Source organism: Hippoglossus stenolepis, chromosome 21 (genome assembly GCF_022539355.2).
Source record: "Hippoglossus stenolepis isolate QCI-W04-F060 chromosome 21, HSTE1.2, whole genome shotgun sequence".
Taxonomy (NCBI): Eukaryota; Metazoa; Chordata; class Actinopteri; order Pleuronectiformes; family Pleuronectidae; genus Hippoglossus; species Hippoglossus stenolepis.
The window spans coordinates 20,264,454-20,289,689 of record NC_061503.1 but is presented as its reverse complement, the minus strand read 5'-3'; the positions used below and the strand labels follow the sequence as shown (position 1 = coordinate 20,289,689).

At 43.1% G+C, this 25,236-nt stretch overlaps 2 protein-coding genes across 2 annotated transcripts; one reads left to right on the top strand and one right to left on the bottom strand.

Annotated features, from left to right (window-relative positions):
• Positions 1-2,979: 2,979 nt before the first annotated feature.
• On the bottom strand, positions 2,980-13,954 carry LOC118100880 (cGMP-dependent protein kinase 1). Its single transcript, XM_035146405.2, has 7 exons — positions 12,910-13,954; positions 10,888-11,054; positions 6,629-6,742; positions 3,528-3,633; positions 3,368-3,431; positions 3,162-3,239; positions 2,980-3,078 (listed from the first exon to the last, which is right to left on the bottom strand). The coding sequence occupies exons 1-7, from the start codon at positions 13,227-13,229 to the stop codon at positions 2,980-2,982; spliced, it is 948 nt and encodes a 315-aa protein (XP_035002296.1). The 5' UTR covers positions 13,230-13,954.
• Positions 13,955-15,407: 1,453 nt separating this feature from the next.
• Positions 15,408-24,231, top strand: a1cf (apobec1 complementation factor). The gene is made up of 12 exons (XM_035144848.2): positions 15,408-15,502; positions 18,758-18,908; positions 19,053-19,187; positions 19,524-19,654; positions 19,746-19,984; positions 20,449-20,613; positions 20,879-20,976; positions 21,681-21,818; positions 22,146-22,290; positions 22,976-23,211; positions 23,846-23,982; positions 24,069-24,231. Exons 2-12 carry the CDS (start codon positions 18,807-18,809, stop codon positions 24,229-24,231), a joined length of 1,689 nt encoding a protein of 562 aa, XP_035000739.2. The 5' UTR covers positions 15,408-15,502; positions 18,758-18,806.
• Positions 24,232-25,236: the final 1,005 nt, after the last annotated feature.

Sequence of the window (25,236 nt, the reverse complement as noted above, 5' to 3'; positions counted from 1 at the left end):
GAGTACTGTGGAGTACTGTAGTACTGTAGAGTACTGTGGAGTACTGTAGTACTGTAGTACTGTGGAGTACTGTGGTACTGTAGAGTACTGTAGTACTGTGGAGTACTGTGGAGTACTGTGGAGTACTGTGGAGTACTGCAGTACTGCGCCTGAAGGTGCTGATGCTGCTAGTGATACCATCATGATGTTACCATGGCAACCAGATGAAGCTTCATTAATTTCCTCCATTCAAACAGAAAGACTACCCCCACCTGACCACACGCCCCGTTAGACGCCGTCTACAAACCAATCAGAGTCAGGTACAGGTAGACTCCGCCCACGTAGGTGATGATGACAGGACGTACGTTTGTCAAACTAAACTCTTTAGATTAAATTACAACGTGAAACCAGAACTAACAGATCAAAGGAAACAACAAAGACACGAAGCTTCAGACTCAGAGAGAAAACGACTCAGAAACCAAACGATCGGAAGAACCTGAGGTTGAGAGGTTAAAGGTTAAAGGTCAAATCTCACAGGTTTTTACTGATGAAATTCACTGAGAAATAAAAAGTATTCATACAGTAATGTTTGTGTGATCAGGTTTGTAAATTTATAAATGAAGTTGAATGTGTAAAACTAATATTCTTTCCCCTGTTAACTGAGGAACTGAGTATTTGTACTTCTGAGGTATTTGTTCTTCTGAGGTATTTGTACTTCTGAGGTATTTGTACTTCTGAGGTATTTGTACTTCTGAGGTATTTGTACTTCTGAGGTATTTGTTCTTCTGAGGTATTTGTACTTCTGAGGTATTTGTACTTCTGAGGGACTCAGACAGAAACATGAGAATGTGAGTGAAGTTCAACTGAAAGTGTTGATTTAATCTGAGCAGATTATTATTATTATAAAGCAGGACGGAGACGTCTCAGTAACGACTGCGTCCTTCAGCCTGACCCACAACGCTGGTATTATTAGATCATCTTACGTAAGCAGCACTGAGTTTCCAGTTACACACACACACACACACACACACACACACACACACACACTGACATGTGACAAACATAACAACACTTCCGCTAAGATGAACAGATGCTTTTGTGAATCTTTTTGTGTATTTTGTTTTAAAAGCTGAACAAAAATGTTATATTCATTATTAATAACATAAATCATAACAAAGATTTTCATATTAAGACGATCATCAAACATCAGAGCAGCAGGAACTGAACAATAATAAAACATCTGTGATGAAAGTGATGAAACAACAATAAAACTGATTCTGACGGAAACTAAATCTGTGTCGTTAAATGAATTTACATGAGTTCAGTTTAATGCAAGAAAAGATTTGATGTTAATGTTCAGAGTAAAAGTATTTTAACTCAGTGTGTGTGTGTGTGTGTGTGTGTGTGTGTGTGTGTGTGTGTGTGTGTGTGTGTGTGTGTGTGTGTTAAACCTACTTCGCTTTAGCTTCAGCGTCCTCGTAACCTTTACTTGAGACATCGTCTAATCCACCAATCAGATGCTTGAACGAGCTGAGGCAGAGGAAACAACCAATCACGAAATTATACAGTAAGAATTTATATAAAATTATACATACATTTACACACACTATATAAACTGAATAAACTACATACATTTACACACACTACATAAAGTACATAAACTACATACATACAACAGAAGTATTATATGAACCGTGAGAGTAGAAGAGTGGTGAGAGTGTAGTTTGTCTGAGAACCAGCAGAGGGCATCACGCAGCTTTAAATAGACCAGCAGGAGTTTTAAAGAAACATTTTATTTTTATTTAATTAATTAAAACAGGAAGTAGCGTTCATCTGACATTTACATGAGACTGTTTCGTTATAATTAATAAAAAACTAAAATAATCATAACTAACAAACTTCAGTTGAATGAAATGTTGAATTGTTTCTATTTGATTTTACTTTAAACTTCTTCTTGTCTCAACTGCAGATCATCAACCTTCAGAGGAGGAGATGTGTTATGGATTATAGATTCATACGTCTTCACTCCATCTAGCTGCAGCTACTTAGGCCCTGAGGAGCTGCCTCCTCCTGGTCCCTATGTTTGAGATGTTCGAGGTGGAGCAGCAGCTCTGGTTTCTGCTGAAATGCGTCCAGGTCATTTCACTCTGGTGCTTCCGTCCAATCAGCAATGATCCTGGTCATAGCAGGAACCTTTTCCAATAGAAGTTCATGTTGTTGTGCTTTGTGATTTGTTGTGATTCCTCACAGCTTAGTTATAATGTCCTCGTGTTGATGGGGAACAAATGTCTGAATTATTTATATGATGAATTATTCATGTAAATGTGAAAAGTGGATTTCTTACTCTCTGTCGATGACCAGGCAGGTGACGGTGTCGGCAGCGATGACGTTGGCTGTTCTCACGTCCTCCCTGTGGACACACAAATGTCCTTTTTACTAAACACTTTTTCATTTTCTTTTTGTTGCATTGAATATGCATTAAATATGTATTATATAATAAATATAATTTATCATGATTATATTACAAAACTGTATTTCACAAACTGTCCTCTCTTCATAAAACTTTTCTGATCTATAAAAGTCCCCAGATTTACACGAAACAATTCTTTAAAATACATTTTATAAAGTATTTTCACTTTAAAATAATTTACTCACTTTCCTAAGACACATTTTAAAAAGTTGCTTTGAAGAAACAGTCGACATTTTCTCACTTTGTAAAAAAATGTCGACACTTTCTCAAAACATTCATTCATTCAAATGTAGTTTCTTCATTCTGTGAAATGATCTTTAATTTAAAACATGTGATGTTTTCAAAAACATTATCAAAATGTCGTCACACAAACTGAACCTGGATTGTTGACACACGTCTGACACACAACAGACAGTCAAAAGGAAACACACAGACACACACACACACACACACACACACACACTGAGGAAAAGCAATAACATTGTAGTGACCTCTACTGTCCTCTAGCGCCACCATTAGGTCACACTCTCTCACCCCTGCAGCGCTCTCTCTCCAAACCAGTCTCCCCTGACGAGCTCTCGGAGGTGAACTGGCTCCTGATTGGCTGAGTTCTCCTCGGTCACGTTCACCTGGTGAGTGTGATCAACATGTCAGCAGGCGACCAGGAGAGTCAGCTGATCAATACAATCATCAATGAAGAACCAATCATTACCTTTCCCTTGCTGATGATGAAGAAGGTGTCGCCGCGGGCGCCCTGTCTGATGATGAACTCGCCGTCTTCATAGTGTGTCTGAACACACACACACACACACACACACACACACACACACACACACAGTCAGGAAGTCATGACAACTAACAACATGTGTTCTACAGGTGATAAACACTTTCGTCATGGAGACGCAGTCCAGGTCTCACCTCCTCCATGACGTCCGCCAATTTACGGAGAGTTTCCTCTGGAAGTACCTGGAAGGTCGGAACGCTGCAAAGAGACAAAGAGACAAAGAGACAGAGGACATGGAGACATGGAGACAGAGGGACAACCCGTGTTGGATCCTGTTGGATGATGTTGGATCACCTGTTCAGTAAGTCCATGTACTCTGCGTGTTTGATGAGTCCAGTTCTCATCATGATCGTCTGGAAACACTGACGGTCGATGGCCCAGAGCTTCACGTGTGTCAGAGCTGAGAAACACATGTTTTTACAGTGTAGAGTTTAAACATCGTGAATTGACACGGAGCTGAAAACAACCTGTGATTAATAAATGATGTGTGTGTGTGTGTGTGTGTGTGTGTGTGTGTGTGTGTGTGTGTGTGTGTTTGTGTGTGTGTGTGTACTTGTACTGCATACACCCACAGAGTGAGGACATGCCAATGAGTGTCCTCACTAACATACAAGTACAAGAATATGTGTGTCTCTGTGTGTGCATACAGCGAGCAGGTGTTGTCATGGCAACAGTACAAGCATCTGTGCGTTCACATGTTATTAAAGCAGCGACCAGTGGTTGCTAGGTAACATGAAGCGCAGGAGCAAGAGAAAATCCTTCAGTGTAAAATAACGTGTTTGTACTTCTTGGCATAATGAAGCTCCTTACCCTGTACAACCCGGTACTACACAGTACTTCACAGTACTTCACAGTACTGCACAGTACTGCACACAACTACACAGTACTACACAGTACTACACAGAACTACACAACTACACAGTACTACACAGAACTACACAGTACTACACAACACTACACAGTTCATTTTATTAGTATATTTATATATCTATTATAAGTCGGTTTGTTTGATGTTGTTGTGTGATTGTGTGTTTTTATGCACCAAGAGAAGTGGTACCTCTGATTTCGTTGTCGTCGTAGCTTACAATGACAATAAATGGATTGTGATTCAGATTCTGATCGGTGTCCTGCTGTCAGTTACTATGGAGACACCAAGTGTCTGTGTTACCACGGAAACAACAGGAGACACTCAGCAGCTATGAGGAGCTGAGAGGTGCTGAGGTGAGTGTGGAATTCATGTGGATGAATGTAAATGTAGAACCTGAGCGCTAAAGGTCAAAGGTCAAAGGTCAAGCAGAAATGGAAGCAGCAGGTGATTTGGTCATAATCATAATCACACACAGACACACACAGTGTTTTATTTTGCTTCCACTGAAACGTCCTTTGTAATGTGATCTATGATCAAAGTTTAAAGTAAAATAGAAAAGAATCATTTAAACATTTCAATCATTGGAAGTTTGTCCTGACTCAGCCTCAAAGTTTTTATTATGATTAGTATCATTATTTTTATTGTTATCATTAATATCTATATCATTATATTTATTGTTCAGTTCTTTGAATTTGTGACAATTTCTGCTGCTAACAGTGACACTACTTTCACAACTTCTACTATCTGATAACTGCCACTCCTAACTACCACAGCTGCTAACACTGATGCTAACACTGATGCTAACACTGATGCTACCACAGCTGCTAACACTGATGCTACCACAGCTGCTAACACTGATGCTACCACAGCTGCTAACACTGATGCTACCACAGCTGCTAACACTGATGCTACCACTGCTGCTAACACTGATGCTACCACAGCTGCTACCACTGATGCTACCACAGCTGCTACCACTGATGCTACCACAGCTGCTAACACTGATGCTAACACTGATGCTACCACAGCTGCTAACACTGATGCTACCACAGCTGCTAACACTGATGCTACCACAGCTGCTAACACTGATGCTACCACAGCTGCTAACACTGATGCTACCACAGCTGCTAACACTGATGATAACTCTGCCACCTCTAACACGACTGCTATCAATAGTTTGACATGTAATGTATTCAAGTTTAAAAAGTAGATATGTGTCAACTTTCTTTCAGTCCACTCCCTCAGTGTGTTAGCATGCTACACTGGCTAACTGTTGCTAAACGTCCACTGTGAGCTGCTGATTTCTAGACCTGCTCTGCTTCATCACTCTGTTCAGCTCCTCCCTTTTTAAACCGGCTCGACACCTTCAACCTGTAAAAACAGCTGATTTTATGATTTCAAACCAAACCTTGAATTTCCCCTTTTTTAAGAAACAGCTTCAGCTGTGATGTCGCAGCAGCAGTGTTTTGTGATGACGAGTTTGAATTGTTCGCATGCAGCCGTGGAGCAGACACTGAGCGCTCTGCGTTAACGTGAACATGCAGAGAATATAGCAGATAAACTGCAGCTGTTAATGTGAAGATAACGAGCAAAGCTTCAGTAAACGAAACAAATCCCCTTGAACCCAGCGCTGTTGCCAAGAGACACCGATGCCAAAACTTGGCTCATTGGTTGGACTGGATGGTGTTGCCTGGCAACCACTGCTTAACAAGCACTCTACCAGGAAACCCTGACAAAAGTTGGAGTTACACAAATACGTGCACACACACACACAGTCGGAGTTGTGGTTGATGTTTTATGGGTTCTGACTGCAGCCTCGTTCCTCCCACTCTTCCCACAGACTGGTTTCGTCTCTTCTCCTGAAATCAAATCAGTTTCCTGCGGCCGTGTGGACGTCAAACAGTTAATGAAGCTGCAGTTTTTACTGAAGGAAAATGTCAGCGAAGGTAAAACCAGCTGCTGCTTTAGAGCCAATTATGTGGAAAGTTTTTATCTAAAGACGCTGAGGCCCAACTCTTGGGTTGAAAACATCTGAGGTTTAGATGTCGATGGCTGACGGCAGCAGGTTGGTATGAGCTCCAATAATAACTCATGGTTCTTAACCTTTAGGTTCCAGTAGGAGACGGTTCAGCCTCTGGGGGGGGAATACCAGTTTATTAAATGAGAATTCAATTCAATTCAATTTTATTTAGATCGCGCCAAATCATTATATACATGATCTCAAGGCTCTTTACATTGAAGGTCAAGACCTTGAGTTTATTATAGAGAAACGAACAGTTCCCACAACGAGCAGCGCTTTGTGACTGTGGAGGAAACCTCCAGACTCAATGTGGGGGGGGGGGGGCAGCCTGCACCGGTTTCAAGGACATAAAAACCTTCTCTTATTAAACTCAGATAAAACAGACGTTCTAATACTTACACACCTCAGAGACACATTATCTAATGGCGCACACACACACACACACACACACACACACACACACACACACACACACACACACACACACACACACACTCTCGGTGTACTCACTCCGGACAGTAGCCGTGCGGGTGCAGTTGTAGAGGATGGCGAGTTCTCCAAACACTTTTCCTGGCCCCATTGTGCACAACTTCATCTCCTCTTTAGTCACCTCCACCTTCCCCTCTGGACGAGAGACATTCACACACAGTGGGACAGAGACAGACAGAGAGAGAGAGACAGAGACAGAGACAGAGACAGAGAGAGAGAGAGGCATGAATAAGAAAGAAAATGAAGTATTTCTTATCAACAAAAAAAAACACGAGTTAAACAACATGGTGTCCACCAGCATGGAAGACACTGTCCAGGTGCATGATGGGAAGTGTTTTGGACTAAAAGTCAGGACGTCTCCACCTCAGTTGCTCAGGTTCTGACCTTTTAAATCTCTTGTGATTCGCCAAAGTCTCTGAGAATAAAATATGAAATGACCCAGGAGGAGACAGCACCAGAGGTCAGAGGTCATCGTTACAGTTAAACTGAATGTGTGAAAGAAAATAAACTCAAAATCCTCCTGAACATCACATTCGGATCAGCAGGAACATCAATTGAGGGGCAGATGCTGGGACGGGGACCAACCAGAGGACAGCGGAGAGGACGCCCCCTACAGGACGGAGCAGTACAGCATGCAGCGTGTTGCATGAGTCCAGATAAAATGTTAGTGTGAACTGTCAGATCATTTTCATCCAAACCTGAGTAACAGTGTAAATTTGATTAGAGGTGTAGAAGCTTTAAATCGGATCAGTTCTGCTGCTTCACGCTGTTATTCATGAATCTGATTAATGTGTGTGTGTGTCTGTGTGTGTCTGTGTGTGCGTGTAAATGGGAATTGAGGGATTTTACATATCAAAGACTGTTTTCTTTATTGTGTTTTATCCTGGATTTAAATATTGAAATATAAATGTCATGTGGTTGTCTTCAGCCCTGAGCAGCGTCTGAAGGTTGTATCTTTCAGGAAAACACTGTGAAGCCTGACAGGCAGAACCCAGGGTTTAAAAACCTCCGAGTTAATATGTTTTATATATATATACAGAAATATGCTAATATATATATATATATATACATACATATCAACTAACTTACATACTGTAGATATTTACATACACACACACGTACACACACACACACACACACACACACACACACACACACACACACACACACACACACACACACACACACACACAGCCCATTGAATAAAGTCTGGTCCTCACAAAGGTATAAATACACTTTTCATCCTCCTGTGTTTCATAGGTTCACTTCTTCTTCTTCTTCTTCTTCTGAGTCCAAACTTACAGACGGTGAAAACATTTTAATGCCAAATATGGTCATCCAACAGGTTGCCATGCCAACCACATCCACCAGAGAGCTGTGTGTGTGTGTGTGTGTGTGTGCGTGGGTGTGTGTGTGTGTGTGTGTGTGTGTGTGTGTGTGTGTGTGTGTGTGTGTGTGTGTGTGTGTGTGTGTGTCTGTGTCTGTGTCTGTGGTTTTTGGTTCAGATCCAGGTTCAGACTCAGGTTCAGACTCAAGTTCAGACTCAGGTTCAGACCCAGGTTCAGACCCAGGTTCAGACTCAGGTTCAGACCCAGGTTCAGACTCAGGTTCAGACTCAGGTTCAGACTCAGGTTCAGACCCAGGTTCAGACCCAGGTTCAGACTCAGGTTCAGACCCAGGTTCAGACCCAGGTTCAGACTCAGGTTCAGACTCAGGTTCTGACCCAGGTTCAGACTCAGGTTCAGACTCAGGTTCAGACTCAGGTTCAGACCCAGGTTCAGACTCCAGGTTCAGACTCAGGTTCAGACTCAGGTTCAGACCAGGTTCAGACCCAGGTTCAGACCCAGGTTCAGACTCAGGTTCAGACTCAGGTTCAGACTCAGGTTCAGACCCAGGTTCAGACTCAGGTTCAGACTCAGGTTCAGACTCAGGTTCAGACCCAGGTTCAGACCCAGGTTCAGACTCAGGTTCAGACCCAGGTTCAGACTCAGGTTCAGACTCAGGTTCAGACTCAGGTTCAGACTCAGGTTCAGACTCAGGTTCAGACCCAGGTTCAGACTCAGGTTCAGACTCAGGTTCAGACTCAGGTTCAGACCCAGGTTCAGATCCAGGTTCAGACTCAGGTTCAGACTCAGGTTCAGACCCAGGTTCAGACTCAGGTTCACTGCTGCAGGTGGAGGTGGTGGTGTTTGAAGCTTCTCCCTCCACAGTGGAGCTGGCAGGAAGAGACACTGAATTGTGTTAATTAGTGGAGACAGATGTTCAGGAAATGGAATGTAATGAGTGAATTAACACACAACAACATATTTACTATTTTTTATTTCTGGAACCTTAATGTAAGTAAAATAAATAAAATATGTGACACAACAGTGAACAATCCCTAAACGTCTCAGGAGGTTTTCAGAGGAGCTCGTGTTCAGGCATCAAACTGTGTGTGTGTTATAAATATGATGCTCGTTAATTCTGTGGAGGAACAAACAGATGCAGCAGTTTTGTCTCATTATGTAAGACACACACACACACACACACACACACACACACACACACACACACACACACACACACACACACACACACACACAACACACACAATCAATCTATCTTCCTCGTAGTCTGTTTTTAGGGATCACTTCCTCTTCCTGTAATAGAAGTCAATATATTTAGCCGCCATCTGCGCCCCTCCCCACTTCCAACACACACACACACACACACACACACACACACACACACACACACACACACACACACACACACACACACACACACACACACGTTGATCGAATCATCCAATCATGAATTAGCTGTCTTTCTCTCCTCATTTCCTCTGACAGTTTAAACACACTCCGCTTCTTCTTCTTCTTCTTCTTCTTCTTCTTCTTCTTCTTCTTCTTCTTCTTCTTCTTCTTCTCTTGTTTCTGTCGATCAACATCGCAGCGTTGTCACGACATCTGAGTCATCACACTGATGATCGTGTGTATTACAGTAATTAGTTCATAAACTCAGGTCTGAAGCTCACTCGCCCACTAGAGACACTGACATGTTGTAATATCTATTTTAGCACTGACCCACTTACCCCCCGCTCTCTCTCACACACACACACACACACACACACACACACACACACACACACACACACACACACACACACACACACACACACACACACACACACACACAATTATCAGTTGAACAAACACTGTGTGTCCATCAGTGTTTTCTGCATAAACCAGACTCTTTTCAAAAATCACACATTTGAGCGTTTAGCCGAGGTGTGATCCGCCAGCGTCTTTCTTACATGTGGAAATGTCATCGGTTGCTTCACACGCTAACTCCCACGGACAGAGGAGCGGCCATCTGGACCATTGTGAGTCCAGAACCACTGAGACAAAGATTCTCAAAACCTCCTGAAAGATGCAGACGGTCTGATGGGCCGACCTGAGGTGACCTCAGTTAAACACGTTTAACACGTTTAACACATCAACATGTTTAACATGTGAAGTTCTTCAGTCTTTATATTAGAAACAACTTGTTTTCAAAAGTTCACATATTTATTTCTTAACAAAACTCAAAGAAGCAGGTTGAACCAGGAAACAAGCTTCAGGCGTTCTAACCCAACGCAGCGTCACCAGTCGCTCTTGTTCCTGGACGACGAGCAGCAGCTGAGGAACTGCGTCCTAAAGGTCGGACCGAGCTCCAGGAAACTTCCTGTTTCAGCTCCAATAAACTTGAAGGTGCTGCTCAGTAAAAAGAAAAAACGCTTCAGTGTCCAGTTCACTGAGCTGCATCTTTTTTCAACAACCTTAATAGAAACAAAGAATCCACGTCTCAACTCGCTGAATGAACAGTTACAGGTCGACTGTTTCCTGTTGAAGCCTCAAAGAAACGTTTTACAACCAAAACAATGATTTTAGTTTAATAAAGATCCTTCAAAGTAAAAGTCTAACAGGCCTCAAGATCCACACTCTTTAAAACAAAAAATCTCATGTTCAAGTCATAAAACATGACAACAAAAAAATAAGTTCCAGTCCAAAAAACCATAAAACATAATTAACATTAAAAACCAGAAAAGTCAAAAGCAACACTAAATGGAAGAAATCCTGATGAAGATCAAAGCCTCAACATGAAAACCTTCAGAACAACAAAATTAGGTTTAAAAATATGAGCCAAAAAAATTATGGAAAATAAAACTGTGACTATGGAAACAAAAGTCAACAACGACGAGAGTCAGTGTTAAAAAATCAAGTTGAAGTTAAAACCTTTGAGAAAAGTCGTCTTCTCACCTTCCATGACGAAGACGAGTGAACCCACGTCGCCCTCTTTGATGATGCACGCGTCTTTCCCATAATCCACCGGGTACATGCAGTCCACGATCTCCTGGATCTGAGACAGCTCCAGGTTCTTCATGAAGTCGTTGTCCAAGATGGCGTCTTTGATCAGCTCCTTTGATCTACCACAGGAGAGGGGCGGGGTTATCATCCTGAACTGTCACTCAACTCACTCTTACTGTCCTGTGCTGCCATTGGCTGAGCACCATGAACAATACTGGAGCCTGATTAGCTGCAGTGTTACCGTGATGATGACAATATCAACGACAATAATTAGTTAGTGTGTTCGTTAGTCAGTCAGTCAGTCAGTTAGTTAGTTAGTTAGTTAGTTAGTTAGTTAGTTAGTGTGTTAAGTGGAGCTCTGACTGTGTCGCCCCACTGAACTGAAACAAACCTAAACGATGGATATTACCCATGATCCTCTGCTTCCTGAACCAGAAGAGCTGTGGCTGTAACAAATCCACCAAACTCTGTTTAGAATTCTGGATATTTTCTATTTATTTAAGTTTCCTGCTGAATATTGGAAATAAACTCTGGTTTTTAATGACGTCACGAGTATAAGACGATAAGAACCAGCCGATCATGCAGAGGAGAGTTCAGCCTCAGTGGAGGGATACGCTCCAGAGTGTGACGCAGTTATTCATTAGTTGTATTCTGCAGGTTTCCACTGTCTTTTTATAGGAAAAGCTTTTAGACGTGTGAGACGTGTCAGCGTCAGTAAAATCTGACTAGAAACATCAACCAGTAAACGATCAAACGACTGAGAGGAAACAAACGTCTGTACAGTGGAAACCATCAGGCTCAGTGACAGAACCTTTCAAAATAAAAGCCCTGTGTCAGCAGCAGATGTGTGACAGCTGAGTTTCAGCCCATCATTAACTTGTCTGATGTGACGAGCTGAAAATGTGTGTGTGTGTGTGTGTGTAGACACACACACACACACACACACACACACACACACACACACACACACACACACACAAAGAAAGACAGAGAGAAACACAGGCAAAGCTGCAGGATGCTGACAGTGAGAAGATGTGGGAGTGCTGTCAACTGCCTGTGTGTGTGTGTGTGTGTGTGTGTGTGTGTGTGTGTGTGTGTGTGTGTGTGTGTGTCTGTGTGTGTGTGTGTGTGTGTGTGTGTGTGTGTGTGTGTGTGTGTGTGTGTGTGTGTGTGTGTGTGTGTGTGTGTCTGTGTGTGTGTGTGTGTGTGTGTGTGTGTGTGTGTGTGTGTGTGTGTGTGTGTGTGTGGGTGGGGGGACCACACAGATAACCAGAAGAGCTGTGGCTGTAACAAATCCAACAAACTCTGTTTAGAATTCTTGATATTTTCAAAGTTTCCTGCTGAATATTGGAAATAAACTCAGATTTTTTATTTATATATATATATGAGAAATATATAACAAATATAAAAAAAATATATATATAAAATTATACAAAAATTTGTATTCCTAATCTGTCCAGGTAAATAACACCTGTAACCACTGGGATGCTGCTTCCATCGCCACCGTGTAAACTGACCAATGATCTGATCCGTTCCACTGACACTTTCGAGTCTTACTGAAACCAGAACCTGTTCTTCCTGCAGGATCTTTTTATCATCTGTATAAACTGGAACACATGTTTCGTATAATGTTTGAAATCTCTCTTCCACCAAAACTGCTCTATTGCCACAATCTCCCACACCTGTCCAGGTAGGTTAACACCGGAGATCAAAGACGAGTGTTTAGAACAAAGCTTCATCCTGAACTGTCATTAAATCAGTATTGGTATTTCAGTACCTCCAGTAGATGGCAGTAATGCACCTGGACATTGGTTGCCACCTGCCAATGAACCAAGCAAAGAAGAAGGAGGAGGAGGAGGAGGAGGAGGAGAAGAAGAAGAAGAAGAAGAAGAAGAAGAAGAAATCCTTTGGTTCATGTTGTAAATGTCACCTCATGTTCACAGCACAAACACACGTGTCATGAGGTGGACTTACTCAGGACTCTTGGGGTAGAATGGCAGGGTGACGTGGCTGAGGGCGCTGATGTCACAGGCCGTGGGCTCGGCGGAGATGGCCTGCCTCTTGCTGCGGTGCTGGTCCGGCTGCAGGACCAGGCTCTGCTGCTGGGCCTGGACCTGCTGCGCGGTGGCCGGCCGGATCACCGACCGGTACTTGTCCAGCTCATTCTGCAGTCGCTGGATCAGCTCGTCCTTCTGATCCAGCTCCAGCTCCAGCTCGTCGATCAGGGCATCTCGCTGCCGCAGCTCCTCGATCTTCTCCTGGAGGGCATACTGCAGGTCCCGCAGGGTGCCCATCAGTCCTGTGGGGGGCCCTGAAGAGTTCTCAGGACTGCTTCAGACTTGTTAGGGTTCCTAGGACGCCCAGACTATGAGATTCCCTGTCGGGTTGCAAAAAGAACTGAACTTGTGGATTTCCTTTGATTATCTTAGGTTCTGTTGGCTCCAAAGAGTTCTTCCGGGGTTTCCTCAAGGATCAATACCAGTCCTCTTCCTTCTGCAACTCCTTGAAACACTTTGGTTTCTGCCTGGGTCCCTCCAGGATCTTGTTTATTTTTCGAGAGTTCTACAGGTTTCTCTAAAGTTCCTCTGGGATTCTTCAAAGCTTCTCAAGGTTCTTCTTGTGTTCCTCAGAATCTTCAGGTACCATAGAGTCTCTCTGAGGTTCGTCAGATTCTTTAGTTTCCTCCAGATTCTGAGGGAGGTTAAAGGCTCCTTCAGTTTATTTACTTAAGAAATTACCATAATTTTTTCAAAGGTCCAAAATCTTCTTCTGTGGTTTTTTGTCTTGACTCTTCTTCAGGGGTTTGAGGCTTCATATCTGTAGAGTCATCAGAGTGTCTGGTCTCAGTCGAAGGAAAACAAATGAGATTTGAGATGAAAAAACTCCACCTGGAAAGAAAGAAAGAACAAGAGACCAAATAAAAGATAAGATAAGATAATTAATCCTCCAGCTCCTTTAAATGTAATTTGGACTTGAGACAAAGTGGATGAAGAACACTTCCAGCTCCACCTGCAGGGTTCCTCTGCTCCAGGAAACACGATCTAACACGAAGAGAAGAAGAACAGACAGAATCATGTGGAAGAAAACGGAGAGAAAGTGAAACTTTAAATCTCCGAGACGCTTCAAGCTCCGACAACTGCTGCAGGAAAAAACGTGACTTTAGTCCTGACAGAGAGGAAGAGGAGGAGAGGAGGAAGAGAGAGAGGAAGAAGTGGAGGAGAAGAACGAAGCAGGATCCAGTCTCACTTCGGTTTGAAGCTGCAGAGAGATGTTCCGTCACATGAGGAAGAGTCCGAAAACTGAGGAAGAGGAGGAGGAAGAGAAATGAAGAGGAGGATGATCATGAAGAGGAGGAGGAAGAGGAGGATGATCATGAAGAGGAGGAAGAGGAGGATGATCATGAAGAGGAGGAGGAAGAGGAGGATGATCATGAAGAGGGTGGACGAAAGTTGTTTCGCCTACCCCCTCTTCTTCCTCCTCATAACAAACATACATTTTTTTTAAGTTTTATTTGTTCACTCATGGAACAATAGAACTTTATTGTTTACGTGATTCTTGATGATGTGATGATGCAATCAGTCAATCAGTCAATCAGTCAATCTTTGTATGTCACCTACAGGTTCGTGTTTCCACTGAGAAGCACACACAGAGTCCTTCTGTCCTGTGACGCCCCCTGTCTGCTGGTCACTGTCACTACACTTCACTTCTCAGGAAAAGCAGCAGTGAAATATTTTGCTGTTTTTCATATAAAACCTCATGTTACATATGAACATGAACTGAAAACACGTGTTTATATGAAAACGATACTATATATTCTTTATTTAATATCAGAAAGCTGATGGGGGGGGTGAATAATGAGCTAACAGTTAATTATATCATGACGGAGCAGTGAGATTCAGAAATATATATATAGTATGTTTATATATATATATATATATATTGTTATAGGAAACATGACTACTATATATAGCAGTCATGTTTCCTATAACAATAAAATTGCCCAGATTCAATTAAAACTGAAAACCTTCTCTATATGTCCATTGATCAAATAAAAAAATATTAAATGTGAGTCATTTACTTTGACGACACATCCGCACCGACAAAATGTATTTCTATTTTCAGTGATTTACAGACGCTCCGGGAAAAGAAATAAAAAGATTTAAATTTTGTATCTCATATTCTCTGCAGCGACTTGTAAATATCTGCTGTGTGTGTGTGTGTGTGTGTGTGTGTGTGTGTGTGTGTGTGTGTGTGTGTGTGTGTGTGTGTTAGCAGGTGAAGAGAATTTGCAGAGCGCTCTGATACAGATAGTGACGGTCGGTCAAAGGCCTCCTGACACCAAACACACACACACAGTGTATTTGCATGTGTGTGTCCACAGATAGCAGCAAGTTAAACATTAACGTCGGCTCATAAAGCTAACACCAAGACAGTGAACCTTTGGAGTTTGATATGATGTGATCACACACACACACACACACAGGCCCATGATGACACGTGAACACACACTCAGTGTTCACAATGACACAGCTCTGATCGGAGGGAGGTGATCTCTGAACGTGCTCAGGTGAGTTTTTCTTTTCACCAAATGAAATCAAGTTATTAAATGTGAATTTAAAGACAGAGAAGGAGAGAGAGCATGTAAAGTACGTGTCGTTCGACCACTCTTCTTCACTGGTGTGTGAAGAACAGGCAGAACAAACAGGCTGATTAATGGAGAGTGTGTGTGTGAAGTCAGTGTCGCTCGACCATCGTTGGTGTTCCTCAGACAAAAAGACAGAGAGAGAGAGTGAAGGTCTCTTTACCCACAATATGGATGGTTATTTTACTGCAGCATCACATTAAAAACTGATCTATTCATAACATCGAGCAGAAATATGATCCAAAATAAAAGTGAAATATCGATCTGATCAAAGATCATTTATCAAACCAGTGTAAACTAGTTGTCAGCTAAATACACTTGATATAACCTGAACTAATTCAAGAACATTTACAGTTTCATTTGTGTTGGTTCCATTTAGGTATAATATATAATAAAATACATTTGAAGGTTTTTATTCACCCTCACCTCAATTTGAATAATTTAAAATCCAAACAGAAAATCAACATGAAATATAAATATGTTGTCTTTATTCATTTATTATTCACTAATTGACTCTTAGAGCTCCTCTGCGTTTATTTCTATAAATTATGTTGTTGAAATTGTTATTAGTGGTTCATCCATATTTAATCAGCATTTTATTAATGTATTGTTTTTAAATCTTAAATCCTAAATCAGTGTTTTCTTCAGAAGCTTTAGCTTCAGCTAGCGTAGCCACAGTGACTCACTGCGCCCTCTTCAGGTTCAAAGTGGTATAACGAGACAAGATGATTAGCTGACTTAAGTAAATACTTTGTTTGTGATCAGGCAGGTTTGTTGAAAGGCATGCTGGGAATGAGTGTCTGCGTGAATCAAACTCGCGGCTGTCAATCAAAGATTGTTTTGGGTATAAATACAAATGATTATTGCTGAAATGATGAGTTCAATGACAATTTGAGGAAAAGGTTTTTTCTCTGTGAGCTGCTGATCAGAGAAAACACACACTGGTAGTTAGCTAACAGTTAGCTTACAGCTAGCATGCTAACAGATGGCATGCTAACAGATGGCATGCTAACCTCAGTGAAAGAACAGGAGACAAAGTAAAGGAATAAAGTTGAGTAATAAATAAAAGTCTTTATTATCTTTTATATTAACACAAACAAAACATGGTTTAAATTTAGATTTACAATCTATGTCTTTTTTTTATTTGTTATTTTCTTCTTGTTGTGTCATCAATGAGCTCTCTGTGTGTGTGTGTCTGTGTCTGTGTCTGTGTCTGTGTGTGTGTCTGTGTGTGTGTGTGTGTGTGTGTGTGTGTGTGTGTGTGTGTGTGTGTGAGTGTGTGTGAGTGTGCTCTTGTACAGCTATCTTTGTGAGGACCAGTTTGAGCTTAGAACCTACAAGTGAGGTATTTTTGTCCGGTCCTCACTTTGTGCCCCCCCCCTTTTAACGGACTGTTTGGGTGTTAAGACTTGGTTCAGAATCAGGTTCAGAATCAGGTTTAGAATCTGGTTTAGGTTAAGGGTTAGGGTAACGCATTTAGTTTGGATGGTTAGGATGGGGGGGCTAGGGAATGCATTATGCCAATGAGTGTCCTCACTGAGATAGCTGTACAAACATGTGTGTGTTTGTGTGTGTGTGTGTGTATGTGTGTGTGTGTGTGTGTGTCTGTGTGTGTCTGTGTGTGTATGGGTGTGTGTGTGTGTGTGTGTGTGTATCGGTGTCTGTGTGTGTATCGGTGTCTGTGTGTGTGTGTGTGTGTATCGGTGTCTGTGTGTGTGTGTATGTGTGTGTGTGTGTGTCTGTGTGTGTGTGTGTGTGTGTGTGTGTGTCTGTGTGTGTGTGTGTGTGTGTGTGTGTGTGTGTGTGTGTGTGTGTGTGTGTGTCTGTGTGTCTGTGTGTGTGTGTGTGTGTGTGTGTGTGTCTGTGTGTGTGTGTCTGTGTCTGTGTGTGTGTGTGTGTGGTGTCTGTGTGTGTGTGTGTGTGTCTGTGTGTGTGTGTGTGTGTGTGTGTGTGTGTGTGTGTGTGTGTGTCTGTGTGTGTGTGTGTCTGTGTCTGTGTGTGTGTGTCTGTGTGTGTGTGTGTGTGTGTGTGTGTGTGTGTGTGTGTGTGTGTCTGTGTGTGTGTCTGTGTGTGTGTGTGTGTGTGTCTGTGTGTGTGTGTGTGTGTGTGTGTGTGTCTGTGTGTGTGTGTGTGTGTGTGTGTGTGTGTCTGTGTGTCTGTGTGTGTGTCTGTGTGTGTGTGTGTCTGTGTGTGTGTGTGTGTGTGTGTGTGTGTGTGTGTGTGTGCACTCCCCCCCTATCAGCAGTATTGATTGGTGAAATTCAAACTCAGCCTCAAACTTTTCAAACACATTCAGATAAAATGATAAATTCAAACCGACTCATGATTTTCATCTGTTGAAATGTTTCCGTGTTTTCAGGTGAGATCATCAAAGTTCATCTGACTCAAACTTCACTAGAATTTAAAATGAAATTCTGCAGATGCAACAGAAACATTTATGTTTTGTGCTGATAGTCATTATGAAAACATCATCCACTCAGTGTGTGTGTGTGTTGTACTCACAGTCGCACACTGAGTGATGAGGACGTGATGAAGACACGTTGTCAACACGTCCTCAGTCCGTTAGCTCGTCTGTGATACCTGGTTATAGATCTAATCATCAGGTTACAAACAACCGACCTCATGAAGGACATGTTGGGAATTCAGACCTTTTGGACATTTCAGAAAATTGGGGATATTCTGAGATAAAAAAACATAAACAAAGTATTTGTTATTTGTAAACACGGGGACACTTCAGGTCAAAGAGGACGTTTATGTCTGTTGGTGATGTTTGTGTGTCCTCACAGAGCTGAGACCTGGTTTCAGTGTTTAAAGACGAAGTTGTGGTGACAGACCTGAGAATATTTGATTGGAATAAAGGACGTGAAGACAAAGATGTGTTTATTTAATGAATTCATCCCAACGCTGTGGTGCGTCCGTCTCATGGTGGTTTGACTCTGCTGTGGTTTGTCCTCAGTCTCTGTCAATGATTACAGAACAGACCTTGACCTCCATGAAACTCACTTCAAAACGCCGCTGGTATCTGAGGTTCAGAGGGAAAACAACATGATTTACTTCATCTACTGATATACACTTCTATATACATGTACTTTTTATTACAGCACATTTACTGGTACTATTCACTGACAACTGAACATATGTAATCTAAATATTATTTCATGTTTTTTTTGTTTTTTCCAGTGAGCACCCCTAATTTCCCTGATTTACATTTCACTGACAATCACACCTAATGGAATCCAATCAGAATGCCAGCGGGGACGGAGTGTTGGGGACGCAGAAGGAGGCGGCGCTGCGGCTGCTCACACAGCGAACAGGATACCAACTGAAGCAGGTCAGGAACTGACTCCATCTTCCTGGAGAACGTTCATCTGCTGCTTTGGTTCCTGTAATGTGCCCTGATCTGAACTTCTCTGTGTTCTGTAGTTGAGTTGAGTTCTTACCTCATGTTTTCAAACCTTTTCCTGCTGTGTTTCAGGAGAACGGTCAGCGGCGGTATGGCGGCCCACCGCCCGCATGGGACGGCCCACCACCAGAGAGAGGCAGCGAGATCTTTGTGGGGAAACTGCCGAGAGATCTGTTTGAAGATGAACTGGTTCCACTGTGTGAGAAGGTGAGAGGAAGATGGTTAATTAAGTTGTGGGCGGCTGTGGCTGAGGGGTAGAGTGGTCGTCCTCCAACCTGAAGGTCAGCAGTTCGATCCCCAGTCTTCCCCATCTGCATGCCGAAGTGTCCTTGGGCAAGATGCTGAATCCCGAACTGCCCCTCATAGAACAACAAAGTGCTGCTAATAGATGCACTGTGTGAATGTGTGTGTGAATGGGTGAATGTAAAACTGTAAAGAGCTTTGAGTGTCATCAAGACTAGAAAAGAGCTTTATAAATACAAAACCATTTACCATTTTTAATGTGATTCTACAATTTTTTTATTTCCCTCTTCGTATCTCCAGTTTGGTAAAATCTATGAAGTGAGGATGATGATGGACTTTAACGGGAACAACAGAGGTTACGCCTTCGTCACCTTCAACACCAAACAGGAAGCCAGAACAGCCATGAAGCAGCTTAACAACTACGAGATCAGGTCAGCCGCTCTTTTACTTTTATTAAACTTTGGAACAAACTAGTAAATGCTAACTCATCCAAAATATTAAAATTTTTCCTCATCACTGCAGGAACGGTCGCCTCCTCGGTGTTTGTGCCAGCGTCGACAACTGCAGGTTGTTTGTGGGAGGGATTCCCAAAACGAAGAAGCGCGAGGAGATCCTGTCGGAGATGAGGAAGGTCACCGAAGGGGTCATTGACGTCATCGTGTACCCCAGCGCCGCCGACAAATCCAAGAACCGAGGCTTCGCCTTCGTGGAGTATGAGAGCCACCGAGCCGCTGCCATGGCTCGACGCAAACTGCTGCCAGGTAGAGACTGAATCAGTTTCCTCATCAATTTCATTTTCCAAACGATTTGAATAGAACTCATTGTTTGCATCTGTTCAAAAGTTCTCCCTCATTAAACATATCCGATTTTTCTTACACCTGTCAACAGGTTTTCTTTATCTCTGAGAACTAAAACCTAAATTTGAGCTTTAGGAGAAACCGATGATTTACTGTGGTTCAGTGATAGAATCAACACATCAAACAACAGCCAACGTACCAACATTACCCCCTTAGTGTCAAACTCATAAAACTCAACATCATAAACAATGTCAAAGTCTCCTGAGACGGACAAAGACAACTTATCAGCAGCCAATCAGAGCCTGCGTCACTCAGTCAGTAACCAATGGAAGAGTTGGGACGGCTGTGATAAGATAAACATTGTAAAAAACCATAAAGAGATTCAAACCTCCTGAAGCTCTTTAGAATCACCTATCTTTTTGTCTCAGGTCGTATTCAGCTGTGGGGTCATGCCATTGCCGTGGACTGGGCTGAGCCGGAGGTGGAGGTTGATGAGGATACCATGGCAACTGTCAAGATACTGTACGTCAGGAACCTGATGCTGCAGACCACAGAGGAGACAATCGAGAAGGAGTTCAACAGCCTCAAACCAGGTACTAATCATTACAAAACACAATGTCGACTTTAAAGCCCGGATGTCCAACTGTCTTTGAATGCACCCAGAAGGAAAAGAAATGTAAAACTGAACTGGTGGTTTTGGTAAAATGAGGGAGTCCAAGCTAAAAGGACAAAAACCACAGAACTGTCTATTAAAACCGGCTCTTTAACTCTAACTGGATCCTCCAGGTTGAAGCTTGTAGCCTCAGATTGAAGAAAAAGATAAAGACATGCTTTTACAGAAGAGGGTTTGTGTTGCAGGTGCAGTAGAGCGAGTGAAGAAGATCAGAGACTACGCCTTCGTCCATTTCACACACAGAGAAGACGCCATCGACGCCATCAATGCTCTAAACGGAAAGGTCAGCAGCTATAACCAATCACAAGTTCACTCATGGGATGTTGTATATATGATGTCAAGGAGACGCTGATCACAAACATGCACATCACACAAACTGTAGTGGTAAGCCCTGACGAGGGACGAATGGACGGACAGATGGATGGAATTATGTTGCCTTTTTTAGCCACTTTTTGGTAAATTGTGAAATCAGCATTGTGAGTTCATCAGAGTCCATCACAGTCCATCAGGTTTCATCACAGACCGTCACAGACCATCACAGACCATCACAGTCCATCACAGTCCATCACAGACCATCACAGACCATCACAGTCCATCAGGTTCCATCACAGACCATCACAGACCATCACAGTCCATCACAGTCCACCACAGACCATCACAGACTATCACAGTCCATCAGGTTTCATCACAGACCATCACAGACCATCACAGTCCATTACAGTCCACCACAGTCCATCACAGACCATCACAGTCCATCACAGTCCACCACAGACCATCACAGACCATCACAGTCCATCAGGTTTCATCACAGACCATCACAGACCATCACAGTCCACCACAGACCATCACAGACCATCACAGACCATCACAGACCATCACAGTCCACCAGGGTCCAGCAGGGTCCATCAGAATCTCACATTGTCACATTCATCACATGGATTTTTGAAAAGGAGGCGTTAAACTGTGTTGTTCTTGTTCCCGCTTCAGGTGGTGGACGGGTCTCCCATCGAGGTGAGTCTGGCCAAGCCTGTGGACAAGGACAGTTACGTTCGTTACACCAGAGGGACGGGAGGACGGGGAAGCTCTCTGCTGCAGACCGACTACACCGCCTACACCGTGGGACAGGTAAGACCCTGAACGCACCACAAACTCAAAGTAAAACAGGAAGTACGAGCTCTTAACCTCCGGTGCCGCCGTGTGGACTCGGCCTCAAAGTACAGCCGCCACGACTCCAGTCAACTTGCATGAACTTGCTGAAACTGAAACATGTGAAGGTTAAAGACGAGCTGATGATGTAGCAGCCTCAGGAATAAACATCTCTCTCCATCTAGTGGACACTTAGAATCATTGCATCATACAGAGGAGCGACAGCAGCCTAAATAAATCAAAACAACAAGATTTGGTTTTAGAACTTACCAATAAATGACATCCCATGTTTTTGTGGTGCTGCAGGTGTACGACCCCTCGGCGGCGTATCTCGGTGCACCCGTGTTTTATGCCCCCCAGGCCTACGCTGCCATTCCAGGTCAGTTTCGGTTCCCGGCAGCCAAAGCTCACGTTGGAGGTCGAGGTCTGATCAGGACGCCATCTGTTCGAGGTGAGGGGGGGAAAACTTTGTGTCACTCAGTCTTTGGACCCGTCCACTCGCACACAGGTGTTTAAAGTTGATTTAAGTTATATCGCCCCTGTTGACAGCTCTTGACAGTGGACAGAGATTCTTTGAATAAATACCTGTGAACATGTGGACGAGGACTAAACCGAAGAAGCTGAATATGACTCTGGTTAAAGAGACAAGCTCAGAAACAATGTTTCATGAAAACTCACAGAATCTCTTGAGTTCACAGAGATGAACTTCTCCGAGTCTGAGCTCGTCTCAAATCGTGTTTTTAATATTTATTTATTTTCCTTTTTAATGTTTTAAAAACTGAAAAACACAAAATCTGATCTTCAACACAAAATGTTGATGAAGTAAAATGATCAGTGACTGTATATAAAGATTTTCATGATCTTGAAACTCAAAAATAAAAAATCAAATATGATCGATTCAATCAGAAATGATTACAACCAAAATCAATTTAATGAATGTAAGTGGAAAATGAATCATATGGTTACCATGACTACCACTATGGTGTGAGCTCTGGGTCGTGAGGTGAAGCTGTGTTACCATGGCGACCAATCTACCTGTTCACTCTGACTGAATCATTGTCTGAATGTGTGATTCTTCTTCCGGGGTTGATTTCCGGTGATTTGATTGATTTCACTGCCTTTTCGATCTCCTGTAGAAATTTACATGACTGTACCTGTAGGGGCTGCGGGGGTGCGGGGGCTGGGTGGGCGGGGCTACTTGGCCTACGCTGCCGGGGGAGGAGCCATGAGCCGAGGTGGTGGTGGCGCTGGCAGCGCCTCCTATGGGCTGAAGATAGACAAGCACGCAGAGGAGAAGCTGTACGACCTGCTGCCCGGCATGGAGCTGACCCCCATGAGCCTGAAGGCAGCCGCCATCAAACCTGCTCCACAGGTAACGAGACACCGACAACCAGCAAATCAGAAATAACTTTACTATACAGACGATCAATAACTGTAAATAAAGACGACGACAGGTCTTCACTTCCTCTAAAGAAATAAAATATCTCAAAAACAAACGCTGCCATCTTGTGGTGATGACGTCATTTACAGTCAGAGTCTGAGCAGTAGTGATTGTCGAGCGGAGCCGTGCTAGCGAGGTCCCGCCCATACATGCTTTTGTCCAATCAGGAGTCAGTCTCAGCTGTCAATCATCACGTCTCAGCCTGTTTTTATATCATCAAATAACTGATTCAAACCAAACTGATCAGAAACACTTGAACAAACATCAGAGAGAAGAGAATGACCTGAAACGACAGAAACATCTTTAAACATTTATTTAACGTCTACTTCGATTTTTTTGTTTGGTCCATGTCCCATCTGCTAACATGGAGGAGGAGGAGGTTTATGACCTATACTGCAGCCAGACACCAGGGGGCGATCTAGCTGTCATGTCGTCCATCTTTATTTACAGTCTGTGGTTTAAACACAGTCCTGACGTCAGAACAAAGATCCTGTGATTGGTGTGATGACTCACTTCACAGTGACTTTAGTGGAAGCAGAACATGTGGTGTTGTTGGTGTCTCCAGGTTCTGGAGGAGCTGTGTCAGAAGAACAACTGGGGACAACCAGTGTATCAGCTCCACTCTGCCATCGGTCCAGACCAGAGACAACTGTTCCTCTACAAGATCACTGTCCCAGCTCTGGCTACACAGTATCCCAGCGTGTACAAAAACTACTCTTACTGTTACTGCAGTTACTACTCTTACTTCATGCACTCGTAGTAACTTTACTATCTCTGTCCGCCTGCAGTCATCCCTTCACCCCTGCTAAACTGTGTGCTGCTGTAGAAGAAGCTAAAGTCCATGCAGCTGAGCACACCCTGCAGACTCTGGGTCTGCAGACAGAGGGCGCCGCTGACACCAGCTGTGCTACTGCTGCCGCTGTGGCCTCAGTAGCCTTCCCAGGTATGTGAAGGTCCGTACACAAAACAAAACGCTTCACTCATCAAAGACTGACCACATCAGAGATAGTGTGCGACAGAGGAGCCACCACTCTGTAACAATTGTGTACAACCACGAGTGAACAGTTTCTGCAACTTCAGCAAATCAAACAGAGTGAGACATCTTAGTGTTTCACCTCATGTCACTGTTGGCACTAGTATCGTATATAGTGTAGTACTGTATAGCATGTAGTGTAGTAAGGTGTAGTCTAGTATAGTATAGTGTGGTATGGTATAGTATATAAAAGTAGATGTATACAGTCAGTAGAATATGTAGTCTCTATAGAGTACAGTAAAGTGTATAGTATATGAAAGTATTATTGAGCCTGAAGATGAATCTTTTTGAAGTTGTTGACAAAGTGAAAAGTTCGTACATGTGTTTGTCACATCGGATATTTTATTTTAGATGTTGTGAGTTTTGGTTTGGTCTCTTTCAGGCTACACTCTGGCGAGTCCGGCGTCGTCTGCGGTCGCCTCCCAGCTGAAGCAGGCGGTTTCTCTGGGTCAGGACCTGACGGCCTACACCACCTACGACGGCTACCCCGCCTTCGCTGTGGCAACACGCCACGCCGACGGATACGGGCTGTCTAGAGCCGCGGTTTCCAAAGAGTAAAAACACACATAGCCAAGGCTGCGTTCACACTGTTGTGTCTTTTCAACAGGTTCTCATTTCAAATCAGTTCACTTAACGTTTATCGCTGACTAAACTAAATCAAACATCAGTCGTCAATCAGAGTGAAAAACATCCACTGCTTGTTTCTGTAAAAACAAAAGCAGAACAGAGCGATGCACCTTCTATCCAACAGGGGGATAAAACAACCTTTTGAAAACCGCTGCTGAAAATGTGTCGGACTCGTCAGTGAAATAAATTCCTCACGTTCTTTACTTCATTTGTTCTATTTCTGCCATTCCTCTTTGATTTGACCTGAATCATGTTCGTTCGTATCTGAGGTGATTTTGATAGTCGGCCTCTGATTG

Bases quoted from the DNA above. Each gene is read 5' to 3' on its own strand.
- a1cf (XM_035144848.2), top strand. From the start codon at position 18,807: ATGGAATCCAATCAGAATGCCAGCGGGGACGGAGTGTTGGGGACGCAG. The intron at 19,188-19,523 runs GTGAGAGGAAGA...TCGTATCTCCAG, and splicing joins TGGTTCCACTGTGTGAGAAG to TTTGGTAAAATCTATGAAGT. The intron at 19,655-19,745 runs GTCAGCCGCTCT...TCATCACTGCAG, and splicing joins CTTAACAACTACGAGATCAG to GAACGGTCGCCTCCTCGGTG.
- LOC118100880 (XM_035146405.2), bottom strand. From the start codon at position 13,229: ATGGGCACCCTGCGGGACCTGCAGTATGCCCTCCAGGAGAAGATCGAG. The intron at 3,432-3,527 runs GTGATCCAACAT...GTCTCTTTGCAG, and splicing joins TACATGGACTTACTGAACAG to CGTTCCGACCTTCCAGGTAC. The intron at 3,079-3,161 runs GTAATGATTGGT...CACACTCACCAG, and splicing joins TCATCATCAGCAAGGGAAAG to GTGAACGTGACCGAGGAGAA.